Source organism: Diadema antillarum, unplaced genomic scaffold, assembly GCF_040938485.1.
Source record: "Diadema antillarum isolate AM-2024a unplaced genomic scaffold, OU_Dant_1.0 seq00000578_RagTag, whole genome shotgun sequence".
NCBI classification, from domain to species: Eukaryota; Metazoa; Echinodermata; class Echinoidea; order Diadematoida; family Diadematidae; genus Diadema; species Diadema antillarum.
Genome location: NW_027271513.1, coordinates 71,195 through 92,596, shown reverse-complemented (window position 1 = coordinate 92,596; position 21,402 = coordinate 71,195). Strand labels below are relative to the sequence as shown.

Genomic DNA, 21,402 nt, shown 5'->3' with positions numbered 1-21,402 from the left:
ATAGTATTGGTGGAGGTGAGGATTTGGGCTTTTAACTTTTTGTAATATACCAAGAACCTACTTATGAAATAATAGAGAGTATGCCATTCTAAGAGGAATTCTAAAGATTATTTGATGAAAATTGGTTTTGAAATGGATGAGCCATCCAAAAACAAAATAAAACGCAGCGATCGTGATAAAAAGTGAGTCCTATATTATATTATTATTGCTCTGTTTTGGATATCGCAGCTATTTCAAAACCATTTCTCATTATTTCAGCAAAAGACGTTAGAAACCTGAAGTAGATCTATGCAATCAATTTAATTTTCCATTTTCTGGTCAATGGTCATAGTTGTAACCTGTTAGTTTATGTAAGCAACACAACTGCGTAGTGTAAACGACCTATTTCCTTCGAAATTTTATTCAGTCATTATCTATTCATGCCAAAATCTCTTTCAGAACCTGACAGGACTAAATCCCACAATCTTCACTGTGAATGCTGCGCACTAGTGACATCACTATTTGGCTGGATGGTTGTGAAATCTGCCCGAATTCCTGTATACAATCGTGTCTTCCTTCGCTACAATGTTTCCGGCCTTCTGTGCTCTGTGGCTTTCAGTATCTCAGACAAGGCAGAAACACCCGATGCATACCATGGTGTATACTTTTACAAGGAATTGTCACCAGAGAAATGATGTTGTTCAGCTTGTCCCTCCGTTCGTACATCAGTCTGTTATCGATTGTGGCAACGTTGTATCACGAAGGGAAATGAAACGAAAAGTACAAGTGGACAAGTTAATGCAGGGAGATTACTTTAGCAGTTGAACACATCGTCACAAATTGAGGAATATCGGAAAATCCGTTGAAGAGCTATATATACACATATATTTAGAGTTTCAGTGCCGCCATTACGAGCTACATCTTTGACGTCAACCATGGAAAATTATATAAAGAAATGTAAAGAAAATAGGCATAGTTTCACGTTTCTAGCATTACAAAAGGAGCACTTGATTTCCTTCATCCAGAAAGGGGGGGGGGGGGGGTAATATTACCCTTAACATTATGGCAACGACAAATAAGTGGAGGCAATTTGTACTTTTCATTTAGAATCAGATTTTATGGAATTCCCTTGATATTTTCTTCATATACGTTTCCATACATGAAAGTGACACTGAAACTTAAAAAAATGCATAACTTCCACTGGATCATACGATTTTCCATGTTCACTTATGTGTTCTTATGATATTGCTCCAATCCACGGGTACATTTGGGTTTCATTCCCCTTTAAGTACTGTTTGAGGTATCCAAATGAAACTTTGCATATGTATGTACGATTGGACGAAGTTACTTCTACCACCTTGTGGGTGCCAGCGTTCAAGGTCAAATATTGTAGGTCGTTGTCAAATTTTACAATGTCATTTCGCGCTCTTTCTTTGTATCTCACCTTGTTAGCACTGTCGACATAGTATTGTGGTGTTCTTTTAATAACTTTCCACACTTTTGAGCTATATGACCACCAAATTCACTCCTCATATCATCTAAAGATGGCTGTCAAGTGTTGATATTGGTGAAGTCCGACTCCGTCAACAGTCAAAAAGTCAATGAGCTTACATTTGAAAATCAGTGTAATCACAAATTCGATATGTGGGCAAGACATCACTTCGCTTTTACCTTGTTAGATGGTGAATATTTGTGAAGCTTCCGTTTCTAATTCATACAGCATCAGCATACCTTATGTCTGAGAAAAGAAGATTAGATACTTTGGCAACAGCGTGTAAAATTCGCAAAATTTTATTTTGTGCCTTATTTGCTGAACAAACGTCGTAGGAGGACTACAACCTGCCAGGCAGTATGGCGGAACAATTGCTCTATTATTAGCGTCATAGAATAAATGACAATGATGTAGTTCTGAAGCATGCTATTCATTAGATACCTTTGCAATGGCTCCATGTATACTTTTAATCGAACTAGGTATATAATCATCAATGTCTTCGTACTTGAATAACGACAGAATGATTTCGGTGAGGAAAGTTTTCTGTCAAGTCATTTAGGAATAAGGGAACGTGTCAATATTATGCTATTTGTTCCATAGTTATTTCTGAAGTGGTTAAATATATTTTCCTTAAAAAAAATCATTTTATATATACCTACGTTGCATCCAGATGCCTACTCGTTGAAAAATATGGGCAATGTATTCAAAGGTCAAAGATCATACACTAATGGGCCTAGGGTATACAACATTTCACTAGTTGTTGTTGTTTTGTTTTGTTTTGTTTTGTGGGTTTTTTTTTTTTTGGGGGGGGGGGGGGGGACACGGTTCAAAGTGTCCTGAAACCTTGTATAATGCATGCATTTAGTCATGTATGATGCCAAACTGTTCCCGCTCATACAAATGCAGCCGTTTCAAGGAAATAACATAAGATTATTCTTATACTCCATGATTTGGTAATGCTTAAGTGGTTCATAAGAGTCCAGTGAAACTGTGTACAGAACAAAAAGTGGATATGACAATGGTATACGATATCCGCAATTTACTCTTTGACGGGGTCTATCATCCGATTAATATGTATAAGCACGGTAGTCCCCTTTTCGGAAACTACAAGTTAGATAAGCTGCAATCATTTTGCACGCGACCATGGCGTTATAGCCAACGGTGATCTGCAAATCCCTGTGTGCCTACAGAGGATTGGAAAACGTAACAACTTTCTATGTATAGAACAACGAAACAGAAACTGGTGCATGTATTATTCTCAGTCACTTTGTTAGTCATTATGATGATTTGCTCATTGCAGTTCCGGAATCTCAGCTCGAGGGACTCGAATTGATCCCAAATCAGTCGGAATGCGTGTATCACCCAAAACAAAATCTGAATACATAACCATGATAACTGCGATTCTGCCTAGTCTCCATTGGTAGCCCATAAGGGCTGGTATCAAGTTCGATTTTCATATTATAATTATACCTTGTATTTAGATGTTTTCATCGAAATGCCCGTATACCTGTATATGGTATGCGTATGTCAGTTAAGTATCTAAACCATAATAAATTGTAGTCGTAATCTAAGTGCCAAGAATCTCATGATTTGAATAAGTGTGAACACCAAAACATGTCGTGATAAGGACTTTAAGACAATTGGCATCGTCATTATAAAACAAACTCCTAATTGTAAGACATGTTTTAAATTTTAGATAAATTCATGTCTATGCTGGAAACATATCTTTTTGATGATTCATGATGACGTCACTGTCATACATGAATATTGTACGCATGGAAATATGTAGGCCTATTCGTTTAAATGCATACAAACAACTTGTTAAATCCTCTTACATTTTTTTTTAAAGATATGGTGCATACTTTAGAAATGTACGTAGCATGCTCTTGTTTTTTGAGGCTTTGTGTACTGGTAAAAAGCATATCTTATTCTTATAGATTATGTGAATAAGTACGTATTCAAATGCGTTTTGAATAAAACGTATCCAGACAAATGTATATCATATTTTTACCTCTTCCTTCATGCAGATGTATGCTCTTGCCTGGAGGGTTTGTTTGATAGATAGTGATAGTGCTCACCTCATTGGAAAGGTAATTGAGTAAATATTTGGTTTTAGTATGTCATTCAAAAACAACTATAAGTTAACTTCTACATTAACATTTCAAAACTCACAAAATTCCACACACATTTCATGATTCACAGGATCCAAATTACACCAATCTTATTTACTTTGCAGAGTGCAACAACAGCATATTAAGTTTGATATACTGAGCAAGCAGGCTTGCATTAGTTCGCACTATTCAAGGTTTAGTTAAGTAACCAAATTGTACCTTGTTATGTGATGCTAAGTATATTTACCTTATAGGTATAATGTTGCAAATATGTGGTGCTTATGTCATCCATAACTGCTGCAAATTGCTTCTTTAAAGGAGCCAATCAGTGTCACTGCCTGTTCCTCTAGGGACGCAATATTGCCCAGTAATCTCAAGGTGCACTTGAGGTTATACTAGGCAACATTGCGCCTCTAAAGGCGTAGACAGTGACACTGACTGGCTCCTTTAAAGAAGCAATTTTGCTGCCGTCATGGATCAAATAAGCACCACATAGGTGCAACATTATACCTATATATATATGGCACAAAATCGCACCCTCAAGAGAGGCTACAATCTTGGAACTTAGGGTGCTTCTTTGCACCCTCACGAAAGGTGTAAAGTTGCACCAAAAGTAGAGGCAAGAGAGGGTGCAAAGTTGCGCCGAAAATTAAAGGGAGAAAGATCGCACCCTCAAGAAAGGTGCATCTCAGCACCAATTAGTGTGGGTGGAAAGATGCACCCTCAAGAAAAGGGTGCAACTTAGCACCACTTATTGTGGGTGGAAATATGCACCGAAGGGAACCACTTCGCACCCTCAATAAAGGGTGCAATGTTGCACCTTCTTTGGCGGTGCAAAGGTGCACCCACAGGTTGCAGGGTTATACCCTTGCGCAAGGTACCACTTTTGCACCCATTTCTCGAGGGTGCAAGATAACACCCATAGGGAGCCACCAGTGTGACATCACTTTGCACCCTTAAAAGGTGCAAGAATGAATCATTTTTTCTTAGTGTGTAGGAACTTGGTTGAATGTTTCTCAGCAATGTTTATATCATCAATAAAAATACTTTGAGGAAGGGTGGGTTGGGATTGCAACGTATGAAAGTGTATAAAACATGTCTTATCAATATTCAATGAAAGCTTATTACTTCTAAACCACTTCGAGATGTTGCTTAATTCCGTATTTAATGTGTCAACCAGTGTTACAATGTCCTTGTGGGAATAAAAAACATTGGTGTCGTCTGCAAATAAGATGAAATTTAAACGAGGAGAGGAGTTGATAATATCATTGATATAAATCAAAAAGAGTAGGGGCCCAAGGATAGATCCCTGAGGGACACCGCATGACACGTTTGAATATGTTGAGTGAGTGAATTTAAATACAACATATTGTTTTCGATGACTTAGATAACTTGTGAACCACGACAGAGTAATCCCTCTCACACCATAGTTATATAATTTTTCAAGTAAAATATCATGGTCAATAGTGTCAAACGCTTTACTAAGGTCCATAAAAACTCCAATTATGTGCTCCTTTTTAGAAAGCGCATCAATAATATTATCAACAGATTTAATTATAGCATAATCGGTAGAAAATCCTTTCCGAAAACCAAACTGATTCGCATTTAACATTTCATTTTCAATCATGAACGAGTGGAGACGCTTGTAAACTACTTTTTCTAAAATTTTCGATATTGCAGGCAACAATGAAATGGGTCTATAGTTTTTCACCATTAAGGGATCTTCTCTTTTATGAATGGGGATAACTTTGGCCGTTTTGAAGGAGTCTGGATAATTTCCGTTGAGTAGGGATAGATTGAATATATGGGTGAGAGGGGCTGCTAGGGGGTAAATTATTTTTTTCAACAAATTCACACTTAAATTATCAGACCCACAGGATTTACTACATTTCAAAAATCGAACAGTATCAATAATTTCCGATTCATTAATTGGAGTAAAAAACAAAGAATTTTGATTACTTTCAAATAAATAATCTTTATAATTCTTTGTATCATTTGCAGGAATAGATGCTGCTAAAGAAGGACCAACATTAACAAAAAAATTGTTAAAAATATTTGCAATTTGGTCAGGATTGGTAATAACATTATCGTTATGAGTAATGCTGTCAGGACATTCCGTAGGTTTCTTTTTGAGTATTTCATTAACAGTCCGCCAAAGAGCACTTTTATCATCCTTATTAGATTCGAGTTTATTTGAAATATATGATTTACGTGAGACTCGAATCAAGGTAGTTAATTTATTTCTGTATGTTTTATACCTTTTCACATTTTCAGGAGTAGGTTTTCTCAAAGATATTTTATAAAGACGGTTTCGAGTGAGAATGGAACGTATAAGGCCTTGAGTAATCCAGGGTTGCCGAGCTTTTTTCCTTCCTTTTCTTTTGGGAGTTAAAGGAATGTGCTTATCACAATAATCTAATAATTTTTGTAAGAAAATTTCATAAGAAGAATTAACATCTTGGAGTTCAAAGACGTCATTCCATTGTTCTTCAAATAAATCTTGATTCAATGAATCAATATTATGTGGCGTTACATTTCTATGCATTTTCAAATATTGTTTGGGTTGGTTGGTATTGAGGTTGTTACAGATTTATCATTTATCATAAAAATTGGTAGGTGATCGGATATATCTAAGTAAATAATGCCGTTCGTACAGGTTTCCGTTATTACGTTAGACATCATGTTATCTATATCACTATAGATAGTAGTAATTTGTTATCTATTACTTTTTATCAATTTAAGAATATTATTCATTTATTACAAATGTCGTTTCTTTCATCCTTGTGCTAGTGACAGTCGGGGAGGGTCTCACCAAACTCAGTAACGGACTTATAAGAGAAGGCAGTTGTTGTTGTTGTTTTTTTTTTTTGCTTATAATGTGAGATATATATGTTGTGGAGAAAACAAGAAAAGAATCTGTTGAGTTGACTTGAGGGGTAAATGGGATGTAATAGTTATAATTGTTGATACCAGTTGAAATATATTTCTTTCTTTTTTGTACACAAACTTTATTCAATTGAATTAATGTATTTTCATTCTCTTTTTCCCCCAACGAAACACAGAATAAGTCAGGAGTTATATCTTATATGTACAGGCCCGTAGCCAGGGGGGGGGGGGGGGGGGGTGCGTCGGGTGCGTACGCACCCCCCCCCCCCCCCAATTCTGAAAGGTCCACTTTTTCATAATAACGGTTTTTAGCAATTCTCAAGATAACAATCCAAATAAATATAAAGACACATTATATGCTACGTAAATGTGGAAGAGTATACGTTTAACAATGTTAAAAATAATTGTACGAAACCCTTTTGTTGTATGAACCATCGGATCGTCCCCATGCACACAAACACAAATGTTATGTATCAATTTGTGCGAGCTATTATTATATTGGCACTGCATGCCATGGCCCTTGGCGCGTGTGACCGGTGTTTTTTTTTTCCACTGGCCGCCCGAGTACGTGCGATTCGTGGATGACATTGAGGTTGACACTTGCATTTTTTCACAGGAACAGAGGTAAGTGGATGAAAATCTAGTAGCCTCAAGTTTACATATATGATAAAAATTAAAGAAATTTCCTCGAAATTACTATAATCGAAAACCTGAGACATTTTATATCTACGTCTCACAAAGATATAGTATACATGTAGATATAAGTACATGTTGGCATGATAATGCCTGGGGATAGATTATTATGTCAACTATTTTCCATTATGAATGCATGCTCCAATCAAATTGTGAAAAGGTGGTCATGAATTAGCATTTCTTACGAACGATCAGGAGAGACAAAACAAAATGAAAGGCCTGTCTTACTCCAGTTCTCTATTAGTTATACATTTTCTCATGTTGTGACAGTTCGATTGGTTCTCATTTTGAAGTGAGCCAAAACCTAAGAACATTCTCACTTATAATTTCCAAAGAGTATTATGCAGGCACGCAAACTCAATTTAGTTGTATTTCATTTAAATGTAATGGGTAAGAGGGTATGAGAGAGAATGCTGAGCTATGAAGTAAAATGGTAAAGTAAAAAGTTTGTCAGATAGTATTACAAAAGCCTGACTATTGCAAGAGCTCCGGAGTAAAAACAGTCAGGGAAAAACCCTATGTATGATAACATTGTGAGAGCGTTAGACTGCATTGTGACGCGTCGTTATTTAATTTACATTCTTTATTCATATTTTTCATAAAAAACACAGGTAATGAGCCGGATTGGGTTAAAATTCTCACTTACAGCTTTGTAGAAGTCTGAGTCAACAGTATCACACAGTACTTCAAGACGTATTAGTACAAACGATTTCTTGAGCCTGCACCGTTTCAGGCTCTGTTCTGGATATACGGCGGTAGAAACTCATTCTTTTTTGTTGTTTATTTTATCATTATTTACTAATCTCTTTTCTAACTTACAGGTAGCGGATTTCTTTGCAGGCCAAATTCGGAAATGTACTGTTGATTATTACTTATACATTTTCTCATGTTGTGACAGTTCTATTGGTTCTCATTTTAAAGTGAGCCAAAACCTAAGAACATTCTCACTTATAATTTCCAAAGAGTATTATGCAGGCACGCAAACTCATTTTAGTTGTATTTCATTTAAATGTAATGGGTAAGAGGGTATGAGAGAGAATGGAAAGTGCTGAGCTATGAAGTAAAATGGTAAAGTAAAAAGTTTGTCAGATAGTATTACAAAAGAAACTCATTCTTTTTTGTTTGTTTATTTTATCATTATTTACTTATCTCTCTTCTAACTTAAAGGTAGTGGATCTCTTTGCAGCCCAAATTCGAAAATGCCTAGAGACAGCTAGTAACCAAATATGCTACTATAATTTAATAAATAAGTAATAACCATTCCAGTATGTATCTTAGTTTGCACAGTAAGACAGATCAAATCAAATAGGAAAACATCTGAGCACTAAGCCTGAGGTCTGAATTTGCACTCAACTTCTTCCAATGGCTAACGGATGTTTAATTTTTGAATTTCACTGACCTCCAAATTTCACAAAGAAAACCTTCTTAGCATGATGGTTAATATGACATTTGACTGATATTGGAGATGTTTGCGAATCGGATCTACTACCTTTAATATTATTAAATCTAAAATGATTATTTGAAAGTTCGGAAATGCTGGAAATATCCTACCACAAGGAGGCAAAATTTATTTTCGTTTTTGACAAACTCGCATACCAACGGCTGATATACTGTATAGTAAAGTGAATGTTTCATCTTCCAAACAGCATCCAATGGGATGGAAAACTCCAACTGAAAGGTGGACACCATACTCGCTAAAGAAAACGCGTAATAGGGGTCGTTTTTTCTCACGGATTAGATGGAAAGTGTGATGTACGAGCGTATATAATCAAAGGGTATCAAAAAGGCCGAAATTTGGGAAAATGGTATATTGTTCAATCATGATGAAGTACTTCTTTAGGGTGCAGGAAACATTTAAGGAATACTTGTTTTTAAGGCCCGAAAAAAATCATATGATCATTACTCGTTTAGGGGCCATTTTGAAAGTCCATGTATGAGCATGGTGTCCACCTTTTCATTGTCGCTACCCCTCCCGGGACAGTATCAAAGGACCGTTTTGTTAATTAACGCAATCCCCCCTTCCTTTAAAAATCCTGGCTTCAGGCCTGCTAACGCGGGTATACAATAGAAAAAATAAAAGTTAAAACAACACCAGGAAAATCACTATTCTCAATTTTGCGGCGCGCTACGCGCGCAGAGTCTCGAACACAATTAAACTTTGCAACTTCCTGGCAAAATGAGTTTTTACTATTTCCTAGATGAAATACCGTAACGCGATTGCATGCAACAGACAAAAATACAAATTTCCTCGAGACTTTAAAACGTCATTAAAACAGTCAAAATTCACAATTTGCGGCGCGCTTCGCGCGCAAATTCTTATACAACTTTTGTAGTTCGGTCGTCCAAAGAATATATATATATATATATATATATATATATATGTAATTGTGTGTGTGTGTGTGTGTGTGTGTGTGTCATCATTGGTATTGGTACCGAAGGTCCGGTTTTTTTTAGTGACCGCACCCCCCCCCCCCCCCTTGAAAAATCCTGGCTACGGGCCTGTATGCATATATACCTTGGACTGCGAAATAGATAAATTACAGTTAACAAAGTAGAGATATACATACATATTACGGGCAAAATACTGAGTTACGTTTAGAGAAAAAATAAAGCAAATTTTCTCTTCCTCACTGGCCCCATACCATTTTCTGTAATGCGAAGATCATTTACCACTTGTATCTTTGTGTGTGCGTATTTTGTCAACTTCTGTAATGGTCTTGCACTATTATTTCCTTTGTTCATATCCTGTCTTTTAAATTTTCGTCATCTTCCTCCTCCCCATTAACTTCTGCTCTTTTCCGATTGTGGCACATGCCTAGAGTGCACCTTCTCATTTTGTTCCCACTCTTTTCTTTTTATGAGCAGCAAGAGTTGCTTCGATATTTTTTTTGTTTCTGAGGGAGACTGCCATATTATATAAGCTAAACTTTTTGGAGTTCCCTCCATTTTCAACAGCCTACGGCCTAGTTACCTATTTTGATACAACGTAAATAATATTGATTCCATATGAATCTTTTTTTATCTACCAGATTATCACATAAGAATTCATGCCCAGATGCAAATATTTGAAATGTTTAGTATTCAGATAATAATGTGGTGTTTCTGATAATTTTGCTTGAAATGGAAAAATGAAAGGAAGTGGAATGGAATGAAATGAAGTAAGGTGAAGTGCAATGAAGTGAAGTGAAATGAAATAGGGAATCAATCCGTTGCTGCATGGTTAAAGAATATTAGCAAGGTTGATATTTTAGAGGTATAGCAACGATAATAAGATATAAAAATGCCAGAAGTATCAGTACCAATCAATGCTAACATATTTTCCAATTCTCCTTTCTAAATGCAGGTGTATACCTCTATAGCAATTACCCTCTTGAACAATACACGGAACACTGACAATGACCGACCCTCTGTATGGTTGCCTATACTCTCAAGTGGGATCTTAAGACAAAAAAAAAGAAGAAGAATAGAAATACTGTCATTCATTGGGACGCTTTGTATGGATTGAATAAAGATAAAACACACACGTTCCATCCCTCCCTCTCTCTCTCGCTCTCTCTCGCTCTCTCTCTCTCTTTATATATATATATATACATACATGTGTGTGTGTGTCGTGTGTTTATATATATATATATATATATATATATATATATATATATAAAATTCCTTTGTTCATATCCTGTCTTTTAAGTTTTTGTCATCTTCCTATATATATCATATATGTGTGTGTGTGTGTGTGTGGTGTATTTATATGTATATACATTTTCTTTGTTCATATCCTGTCTTTTAAATTTTCGTCGTCTTCCTATATGTATCATATATATATATATATATGTGTGTATATATATATATATATACACACACACACACACACACACACACACATATATATATATATATATATATATATATATATATATATACTGTACAGTAAAGATTATTATTAATCGGGTTGATCTGGAGATGATGATAAGAGCCGTGTATATATCCAAAGAGTGATTTGATACAGTCTTGGAAGATGTTGAGTGGAGGGATCAGACTGGTACATATTCCAGTATATCAGTATAACTTCTTGGGGTATATGATATGATAGATGGGCAGATTCCCGGTTTTATGAGATGGGCATTCCAGTTGTTTGTTTGTTATTATTTTCCTCTCCTTCTTTCGTTTACACGGTCTGATCTTGCGCTTCCTTAAAGGACAAGTTCACCTCATAAACATCAATGTATTGAGAGAATGCACCAATATTAGTAAAACACATTAATGAAAGTTTGAGGAAAATCTGACAATCCCTTCAAAAGTTATGAATTTTTGAAGTTTCAGTTCGGTGATCGCTGGATATGAAGAATACTACAGCTTGTGATGTCATATGTGTAGAGTGATATAAAGAAAATATAAAGAAAATTCAACATGTTTTCACTTTTCTCTCATAATAAAAGAGCACATGATTTCCAGAAGGCGCAAGGTGAGTAATATTACCCTTATCTATGTCAGTTACAAGTTGAGGGAATGTATACTTTTTTATTTAAAAAAAAATTGTGGAACAATTTTGTATACAAGTTTGCTTTGTGTCCGAATAGTTTTGACGAATAAAAATCATAAGCACGCAGCATGATATGACAGAAATGTCATTGACATATAGGATAGGCCCTATAAATGTTATAGGAAAGCCACGATTGCTTGTTTTATGTATAGCGGGAGAGTTATGAGGTGACGACAGGATCACCTTATCTAATTTGCACATGTGGTTGCGACCAAAAGTCAGTGTTCAATGAAGACGTGTGAAAATTTCAAGTACCAGAACTTTATCACTACTTATCTCCAATGCTGATGAAACTTAAAATCATATCACTCTTTGTTTTAGTCTTCTTCTTTTTTGTTTTCTAGTCTATATATACAATTTGGAATGACCCTATTTCATGTTATGATTTATATGACATATAAATCAACTTTAAGTGTATGTTTGTGTGTATAGATAAGACTCTTATCGTTATGTAAGGATATGATTTAGTAGGCCTAATATATCAAATATCGTCTACAAACATACTTCAATGACTGGAAAGAGACCCGAACACATTCAGCCAGGATGCACTTGGCCGCGCGTATTTCCCGTAGCGAGGTCCTGGTACAGCACCGCACCTGTACACACAGCTGTACCACCAGCAGGTAGGTTGGTGTCAAAGCATTGGAGTTCTACCGTGTCAAGTACAGTACCGTAAGTACATGTAGTCACCGATTTCACTCGTTGCTACGTACGCTTTGATGTGTAGTCTGCAGGGATAGAAGTCCTGCCTGACATATCTAAGTATGTTTATGTGTTCTTTGAGCTATGTATGTGTATCGTTCTGTATAAAAAATATATATATTCAATTGATCTGGTAACATCTGTGCAATGAAATACTCTAAGTATATAAATGGTAATCTTACTTCAAGAGCGCAGAGGATGACAGGAGTGTATTCGGCGATTCTTTCTTGTCGTTGTCCCATGTGCTCAAATTTGTGTTGGCACCAGGATGGTGTTTCACTACGAATTAAAGTCGTAGGCCTAATTTTACTTAAAATTTAAGATTGACTAAAAGTTATGGTATGCTGTGTGTGTCTTCAATGTTGCTCAACTTTCTAGTAAAAATGAAGATTTTGGAGACTTTTCCAAGTAGCCATTGCTACAAGATACAATATGTAAGTTTATAAATGTACCGGTAGATGATATTGATAATTTGGAGTGTGTGGTGATGAGGCTATTGAATGAAATTGAGCAGAGAAACCAGTGGCATGCCATAATTTTTAGTCAATCTTAAATTAAGTTCAACTTCGTGAAACATCCCCCCCCCCCCCCCATGGTAGGGAGCTTTTTATTTTGGGATTACAAATTGTGCAGTTTGGTGCATTGACTCATCCCTACCTTGTGCTTAGTATTAGTAGGCAGCCTACCTATGAATTTACAGAGTGGCACATAGATCATTAATCTATCCAATTCATTTTCCCCAGCCTCTTTGTTTTTAGCCAATGAATTTAAGCAACAATATACCTATTCTAAATAAAATATGTTTAGATCTATAAGGTCTAAATAGATCTATAGTTTATTTAAGACAATTACTTAGAGTAATCCACTTTTCTTTTCTTTTTTTTTTTTTTGGAGCAAATTGCCCACTAGCAGCTAGGCCCCATCAAAACTAAAACAACAATACCAACATTATATGAAATCAGTTTTCTTTTATGTATTTTCGTATATTTACTTGATAGATGGCACAGATTTTCATATAGACCTTTTGAGATTATTTAATGTAGAACAGTTTCTATCTGTAATTTTTTAGCATTTCGTAAAGATGTATCCTACTCATGATATCGGCTCTCCAATGTCAAACTATCGTATGACTTTTTACCTCAATGTCCCTGTCCAGGAAAGAGTGAACCTCCCACCAACCTCCATCACCACCCCCAAATAAAAATAAAAGAAAATAAAGATGGCAAGACGGCGGCTTGAGGCGGCCATCCGTGCAGGGAGGGCTATCGACACAGAGCAGAGGAAAAACACGGGCACTTTCACCAAGGTCAAGGAGCTGGTCACCATTGAACTGGGGGAGGCTTCCATGGGAACGTACAGCCTGCAGTTTTCCCACGACGGCGAGGTTCTCGCCGTGGGTACGGGAAACGGAGGCATACAGGTGAGGGCAATTTGATTCACAATCTTTTCTTTGTCATTGCCATGTCGTGATTTCTTTGTAATGTATCTGATGAGCAGAAAGAACATAAATGAAAGAGAATGTTAAGTAGAGGGGTGAAGATTGAGGTTTGACTTTTCTGCAATTTTTCTCCCTCTAACAAAGTTCATGTGTTAGAGGGAGACAAATTGAAGAAAATTCAAACCTCAGAAAGAACATGTTTGCTAGTGTCTAGATGTATGTCACACAGCTTGTAAAATAGAGCTTTAGATTAGTATCCAAGGGACTTATTGTAAGATATCAGTTTTCAGCCTTGTTAAATCAGTGTGATGTCCTTAAAATATGGGAAAGCTACGACAAAGAAAGAATTAGACAAGGAATCATTTCTGTGATTGTCAGATTTGCAGATAAAACAATAATAACCCTCAGGGATAAAGAGATTATTATTTTTTTCACACCGCCAATGCTAAGGATCAGGATTTCAGAGTGATGGTAGTTAGAAATTTCAATGGCATTAAGATAGAGCCTAAGCCATCTGAGAATGAAATGACATCTTTAATCAGTCTCTGCTTATCTGTGTTCTTACATTTAGCTTTTTAATAGCAGAACTGGTGCGCTGTCCCGAGCGCTGCATCGTGGCGACAAGGCGGGCCTTCCCGTCATGTGTCTGAGCTTCCACCCTGGCCTGCGAGATGTGATAGTGTCAGCAGGCTCAGATGGGATTATCACACTCTGGAATGTGACGACGGCCACCCGCGTTGAAACAGTCATTGGTGAGACGTTGCACAGTGCCCTCAGCTGATGAGCCCTCATTTCTAAAACTTCTTAGAGTATCTTGAAGTGGAGATTGTTTTTTTTTTTTTTTTACGTACCTTTCGGTTCTATTGCGTGAGACAGATATAATATTGCTGAAATATTACCGGGAGAAAATTAGATGCTCATATTGCGGAGGGCAATTGAAAGACCTTATAATCATACAGTCAGGAAATATAAGTTGATTACCTCCACAAAGGAGATTATGTTTTTTTTTTTCACAGCAGCAGTTAATTGTTCGTCTGTTTGCAAAATAATTCCCAAAATTTTGAACATACCCGATTTTGACAAAACTTTAAAGAAAAGTTGATATTGTCACAAAACAGATGATTGGATTTTGATTGGTGATCCATATCACCGCCTGGATCCAGAATTTGATTTTTATTTATCTATTTTTTTTTTTTTTTTAACGAAATCATAATGTAGGTGGAAATTAGCTGATCGGCAGAAGTCTGTGCTCTCCAAGTGCTTTTCTAGTTTGAGAATTGTTTTTGCATTTCATTTTCAAAGAGAGAGGGAAGCAGGGTACTGGTGGTCTTAGATTTGGAACATTATGTCCTTTGCCATGTACAAATTCAATTTCATAAAAATGACAATATATTTTCGTAAAATCCCCATTTTCGTTTTCTTAACAGAGAGAGGCAATGAGATCAACGCTCTTGATTTTAGTCTCCTGGGTGGAACCTACGCTACAGCTGGGAAAGATCAGTGTGTTCGGCTTTACCATGCCAACTCAAATAAGGTCGGTTCTTCTCCTGCTTCAGTGAATGCCTGGACCACTTTGTGAAGCATTTTACAACAAATACTGCTAAGAGCAATTGCAGAACATTGCACTGGTAGTCGCCAGGCAACAACTGAGTAATTATGAGCACATGGAGTTGTTGCCATGGTATTTGTCATAAACTACAAATATGACAATTACAAGCATCTGTTTAAAACAGGCCCCTAATGTACACTGTACTATATATTCTCTCTATGTTTTGTGTATGGAATGTCGTCATTTTATTAGTTTGTAGTGATATTGCAATAAACCTTAGAGTCCTAATGCAAGATATGCCGTATGTGTGTATGTGTGTGTGTCTTTGTTTGAATTTGAGCACCTAGAATGAGCTCTTTTTGCCCTTCAAAACTTGATTAATACTCTGTTTTTTTCAAGAAGTTGTCACTACTTCAAACGAAATGGAAAGAACAGGGGCAGTTCTGTGGATGAAATTATAGAAATCAGTACTTTGTTTTAAGTTTACAGATTTAAAAGATGCAGGGATGATTTTACAAAGTATGCCTGGAATGTGTTTTGTCTGACATGATGTCAGACAGGTATTACAGAGGATCATAGCACAGAAGATCATGAGAGTTACGCATGCTTTTGCATTCCAACAGCTGTTGCGAGTCTTCCAGAGCTCCAATTCACTTCTGCCCGCTAAGGAAGAAGTGATGGAGTTTGGACACGGCCAGCGCATCTTTGCCCTTAAGTTTCATCCTGACGATGATCACATCTTTGTCACAGGTGGATGGGATAACTGCCTGAAGGTGATTTTAAATTGATCTTGTTTTATTTTGTTTTTATGGAGCTCACAATATATTCTAAAAGTGGATATAATTTTTTGTGCTCGGACGGGTAAGACAAGTTTCGCGTGTTTTTAATTCCGCGGAATCGAGACAATAACTGCTGGAACGTATGGCACACAAAAATATTCGCATGCTTTTATTTCCACGCTAGCTTCTGGTTGCGTGCAGTGCGCGAAAATTTCCACACCGCGAAAATTTCCACTTTTACAGTATGATGTTTTTGGTGTAGCACAGGTCCATCTGTAACAAAGTTACAGAATTTGATAATTTCATAAATTATCTTGTTTCATTCAGTTACATTCAACTAGTCGTGACATTCACAGCATCAGGCCAGTCTTGTTCAGATATGCCTTGATTTTTTCTTTATTCAACACAGTTTCCTACTAGAACCATATTTGCTTCATGGCAAATTCCCCTTTAAGATCTGTCTTAACCCGTTGAGGACGGTTTGATTTTGCTACAACATGTATTTCCCACAGACGTTTGCCCGAGTATACTCGGGACTCATCCTCAACGGGTTAACGTATTTCCAACAAACTGTAGATGATTCTTCACCAGCTTAGAAAACAGTGAAATCATCTGCAATCATTAATACATTGTTTGCCACAATATTTTCAATATGAATGGCCTGTCTTGCCATATTTTCATTGATTTGCTAAGTGAACATCTTTTCCAACTGAATCCGTGTTTGCCTCTGAGTAGTGTTCAATCCCATTGATTAAGCTCCACGTAAATACGTATCCGTCAAATCACAGATGAATATTCAGCAATATTAAATGGGTTAGTCAAATACCGGTTAGTGATTGGCTAAACAGAGTCACGTGATGGAGGTACATTCGTTATGTTCGCCCATGGGCGAACATTCTTGGTAATGTTCTCCCATGGGAGAACATTTTCATGTAACAAATGACAGAAGGCCTAGGACCGGCCATTCGCGCGCGCACAGTAAATTAACTTGGCTCTGCGCAAGCGAGCGATCGAGTGCGTTGTGCTGCATGCATGCTGGTGGTTGCAAAGATCGTACACTGTAACTATACACGCTATGATTATATACGCTGTGTGTAGCACACTGCGTATTAACAGCGTCTGGTCGGGCTATGCTATGTACAGTGAATCTCTACGATCTTTGGTGGTTGACGTTGACGTATTTGACTAACCCATATAATATAACAGATGATGACTTTTGTTGTTGGGAACATGTACCAAACGTTCCATCCTCAGGGTTTGAAATGCTATTTCGGGAGGCTATAAGTCCCTCGACTTCGTCTCGGGACTTATAACCTCCCTCAATAGCATTTCAAACCCTTCGGATGGAACATTCGGTATGTTCCCTCCCCCGCCAGTCATCATCTATATAATGTAGAATACATGCAGTGAAATTATCTGGGATGAATCACCCCGTTTGTCTCATCCAGGTGTGGGATACAAGAACGGAGCAGGGAGTTCAACGCACCATCTCTGGGCCCCACATCTGTGGGAGTGGTCTGGACGTTAAGGTGAGACAGTTAGAGCTGTCAAGCATATTCCCACACTACTAGTTTACACTTGGGCAACATTTTTGTTCAAAGGTTGCTTCCATGACATTGTTTGTAATCAGCACCAACATATAATGCATCATTTCAAGACTTGCAAGACTGAAAATGTTTTAGAGTTCATTTATTTCTGATTCTCTCGTCGTGTGACTCTGACAGTTAGTTTCTGCAAAGCAGCAGGAATATCATGACTGACATTGTTTGCTTCTTTCTCTCTTTTTTTGAATCTGTACAGAAACAGAAGAGGTGATTGATGGAAATGTTAGTATTGAGTAGCAACAGATGACTTCAAATAAAGAAAGTTCATACAATTGCCCCCACCAAGATGTAAATGGTCTAGTTCGAGTTACCAATGTTAATAAAGTGTAAGTTTTTTATGCCTGCTGCTCCTAAGAAGAAAAAAAAAGAAAGACATAGTTGATATTTTGCAATCAACTTTTTGCCATCAGTACATTATCTTGTCATAATTTTTTGTTTATTTGTTTGTATTTTACAGCCAACATTGAGAATATGTCTGGAATGTGCTCATGAATAAGTTCTGTATATGTTGTGATATGATTTGATTTCATGCACTCTTCTGCAGGATGGAAAGATACTGACCGCTTCATGGGTCCAGCACGATGCCCTCCAGATCTGGGATTTCTCCAGTGGTCAGCTTGACCGGACGCTGGACTTGGATGCAGACAAGAAGGCCGGTGACTTCCTCTACTGCGCCCAGTTCTGCGACAACAATGTAGTGCTGGCCGGTGGGAGTGGCACCTCGGACGTACAGGCCATCAATTCAGCCTCTTTTGAGGTACCCAATCAACAAGAGTTACCAAAGTGTGACATCATAGCCATTCATCGTCATGGAAACTGGTTCTAAACAATGTCACATAGCCCATATATCTGTGAACACAACTGTCGCTAACAATTGTACCCATTTCTAGCACGATGCCCGAAGCCTTGTGCAAGGCTCTTTTGTTTAGAACCAACCACTACACTTGTACAAAAAAAAAAAAAAAAAATTGACATCATCACTTTGGTACTGTATACAAACATACATACATCCATCCATCTATTCTTATTCATTTTTGTTCTGTTTTCTCATCTATCTATGTGTTTATTTATATCTGTTTGTCTATCATATCTTTTAAATACTGTAAAAGTGGAAATTTTCGCGGTGTTGAGATTTTTGCGCATTTTGTGCAACCTGTAACTAGTGCAAAAATGAAAGCATGCAAATATTTTTGCTTGCCATATGTTCCAGTAGTTGATGTCTTGATTCCAAGGAATTAAAAACCTGCAAAACTCTCCTTACGCGGCTGAGCACGAAAAATTAGTAGAGCAAAAATATCCACTTTTACAGTAGCTGCCTTTAATAGGATTTGTCCCCATCATCATACCTTGTGGCTTTTCCATTTTTCAGATTCTGGGTACCGTAGACCTCGGTGGGAAGCCAATACAAGCCCTGGACAGTACCGACGGAGGAAAGCTCTTTGCCGTGGGCGGAGCCTCGGACATCCTCCGGCTGGCATCCCTGAGGTAGCTGGCAATCTCAGGTAAGAAGATGTCATCTCGCATATATCATTGTATTAAAAAGTGGCTGTGATCAAAATGATACAAACTGGTACAAGCTGGTTTGGTCTTGTGGGTTTGAGCCCAACGCAGCCCGACACGTTTGCCCTTCAGTAAGGTTGTCCACATTGCTGCTCCCTACTCAGGAGTATAAATGGATACCCGTTAGGATGAGAATGTTGGTTGATCAGCATGTGCACGCCTATTCTAAAGATGGTGACTGACTGGAATGCTCCCCAGGGAGTGGAGAGTGAGCGCTGTCAGTACTGGTTGGAAATAATGTTGGCCTATCCAGTGACCAGAGTAATGATAGTATGTATGTGCCTTGAGCACTCTACAGAGTTGATTTGATGTGCTTTGAGCACTCTACAGAGTGGATTTGGTGCAATATAAGTAATGATTATGATTGATAATGTTATCTTTATCTTTATACTTTCCTGGTGGGAGGTAGTGCTGTCTCGGATAGCGCTCTCGGCTCCTTAACAAGAGGTTGTGAGTTCAAATATATTCAAGAATTGGTGTGGACCACATCTGTTGATGTTGAAGATGTTGTATGAAACAAACAGTGTATGATCTTTACTTGTGCTTCGCCTCATACTTTGCCTTGTTGAATGGAGCACCTCATCTTTCACCTTGTGGGAAATCTTATACCATTATGCTTGTGACCATTCACTATTTGTATGGTAGTCAAGCCACCTGCAATAGCCAAAACCAAGTGAAAGGCCCTACGAGATCTGTCCAAGTTTCTTAATTAACACGATCCCTACGAGAACCTGGTAGCTTTTGTATTAAGTCTATGGGGATTTCATAATTCAGTGTGGAACAGGTTAACTTTTGTAACTTCTTTGACTTATCAGTACTTGGTAGCCCAAATCGCAACCAATCAGCAGAGCACCATCTAGAGATGCTTATGCTTTTGTGCTGATGGCCGATGGTCCAATCAAGCAGCTGCACAGATCAAAGTGACTAAATTACTCAGTAGGTCTGGAATGAAATTCAGATAGATCAACAACATGAAACTAAAACAGATTACCGGGTATATTAGAATTTCTTCAACCGTTCACAAATGCCCTTGTCTTTGTTGCTTTGCCTTTTGTCTTTTTTTTCTGCAAGTGGGCTTATGGTGGTAGAACATTTAGCGGTCGGTGGTTTCATGGAACACCATGTTTCAATTCTTTCTTGAATGTGACTGTGGTCCTGTGGTTGAGAATGAGTAGATCCTCTAGTTCTCAGGACCACACTCACATTCTAGGAAGAACACATAGTGTACCGCGAAACCACCCATCACTTCAGTGACTTTATGTTTACATGCTTTAAGCACTGAGGCCTGCATTTCATAAAGGGCATTTATAAGGGGAGCTTGGAACAGAAGCCTTCAAATTGTTTTTTACAGCCAAGCACAATCCTTGGAGAATGTATGTTCCATTTTATGAGTCACTCTGACGACAATGAATATTTCTTTTTTGACCAGACGGGTTTGCGGCAGAGTGTTGTGTGTAAATGATTAATTCTTGTCTCAAGAAAGAAGAAATTGATTTTCCTCTCAAAGTGTCATAATTTGTGAAGTAGTCTAGTGCCCTCTATTGATGACTCCATGCCATTTTTTCTGGTTCCTACACATCTGTGGTTCATTTGACTGTGTGATATAAAAATCCCTCAGAGGCAGGATTAGAGATGTTGATTTGCTTAGATTGAGAAATCATCAGTCAATTTTCTTAAAATCTATTTGTTTTTTGTTTTTTCTTAATTAAATTAAGAATGTTTTAAAAGAATGTGTGTATAAGTGAAGTCTAGATGAAGAAATTGTTTAAAGTTCAATTTAAAACAATACGATTTCTGAAATGAAGGAAAAAATGATCTGTTGATGTACATTGTACATGTAACTGTAGATATTTTATGTAACTTGCAAGTACTACCTACTCCTATTCATGTCTGTCTTTTAAAATATTCGTTAGTTTTGGTGAGTTTTCAGTGTCATGCAGTAGATCAGCTTATCCACGCAATGTTGAAAATATTAGAAATATTGCAATCATACTCACAATACAAAACTCAGCCCATTTCTCCGAAATCATTTTTTCATCAGTATATATTATTGAAGCTTTGAGAATCAC

At 37.3% G+C, this 21,402-nt stretch overlaps 1 protein-coding gene across 1 annotated transcript in view; it reads left to right on the top strand.

Moving 5' to 3' along the window:
* The first annotated feature begins 12,399 nt into the window (after positions 1–12,399).
* Positions 12,400–21,402, top strand: part of LOC139735435 (uncharacterized) — a 66,948-nt gene continuing 57,945 nt past the window's right edge. The window contains exons 1-8 of the mRNA XM_071646190.1: positions 12,400–12,463; positions 13,560–13,823; positions 14,413–14,593; positions 15,269–15,375; positions 16,014–16,163; positions 17,618–17,698; positions 18,318–18,530; positions 19,143–19,275. Of these exons, the coding sequence (XP_071502291.1) occupies positions 13,623–13,823; positions 14,413–14,593; positions 15,269–15,375; positions 16,014–16,163; positions 17,618–17,698; positions 18,318–18,530; positions 19,143–19,262 (1,053 nt within the window). The 5' untranslated portion in view covers positions 12,400–12,463; positions 13,560–13,622 and the 3' untranslated portion in view covers positions 19,263–19,275. The remainder of the gene's footprint in view (positions 12,464–13,559; positions 13,824–14,412; positions 14,594–15,268; positions 15,376–16,013; positions 16,164–17,617; positions 17,699–18,317; positions 18,531–19,142; positions 19,276–21,402) is intronic.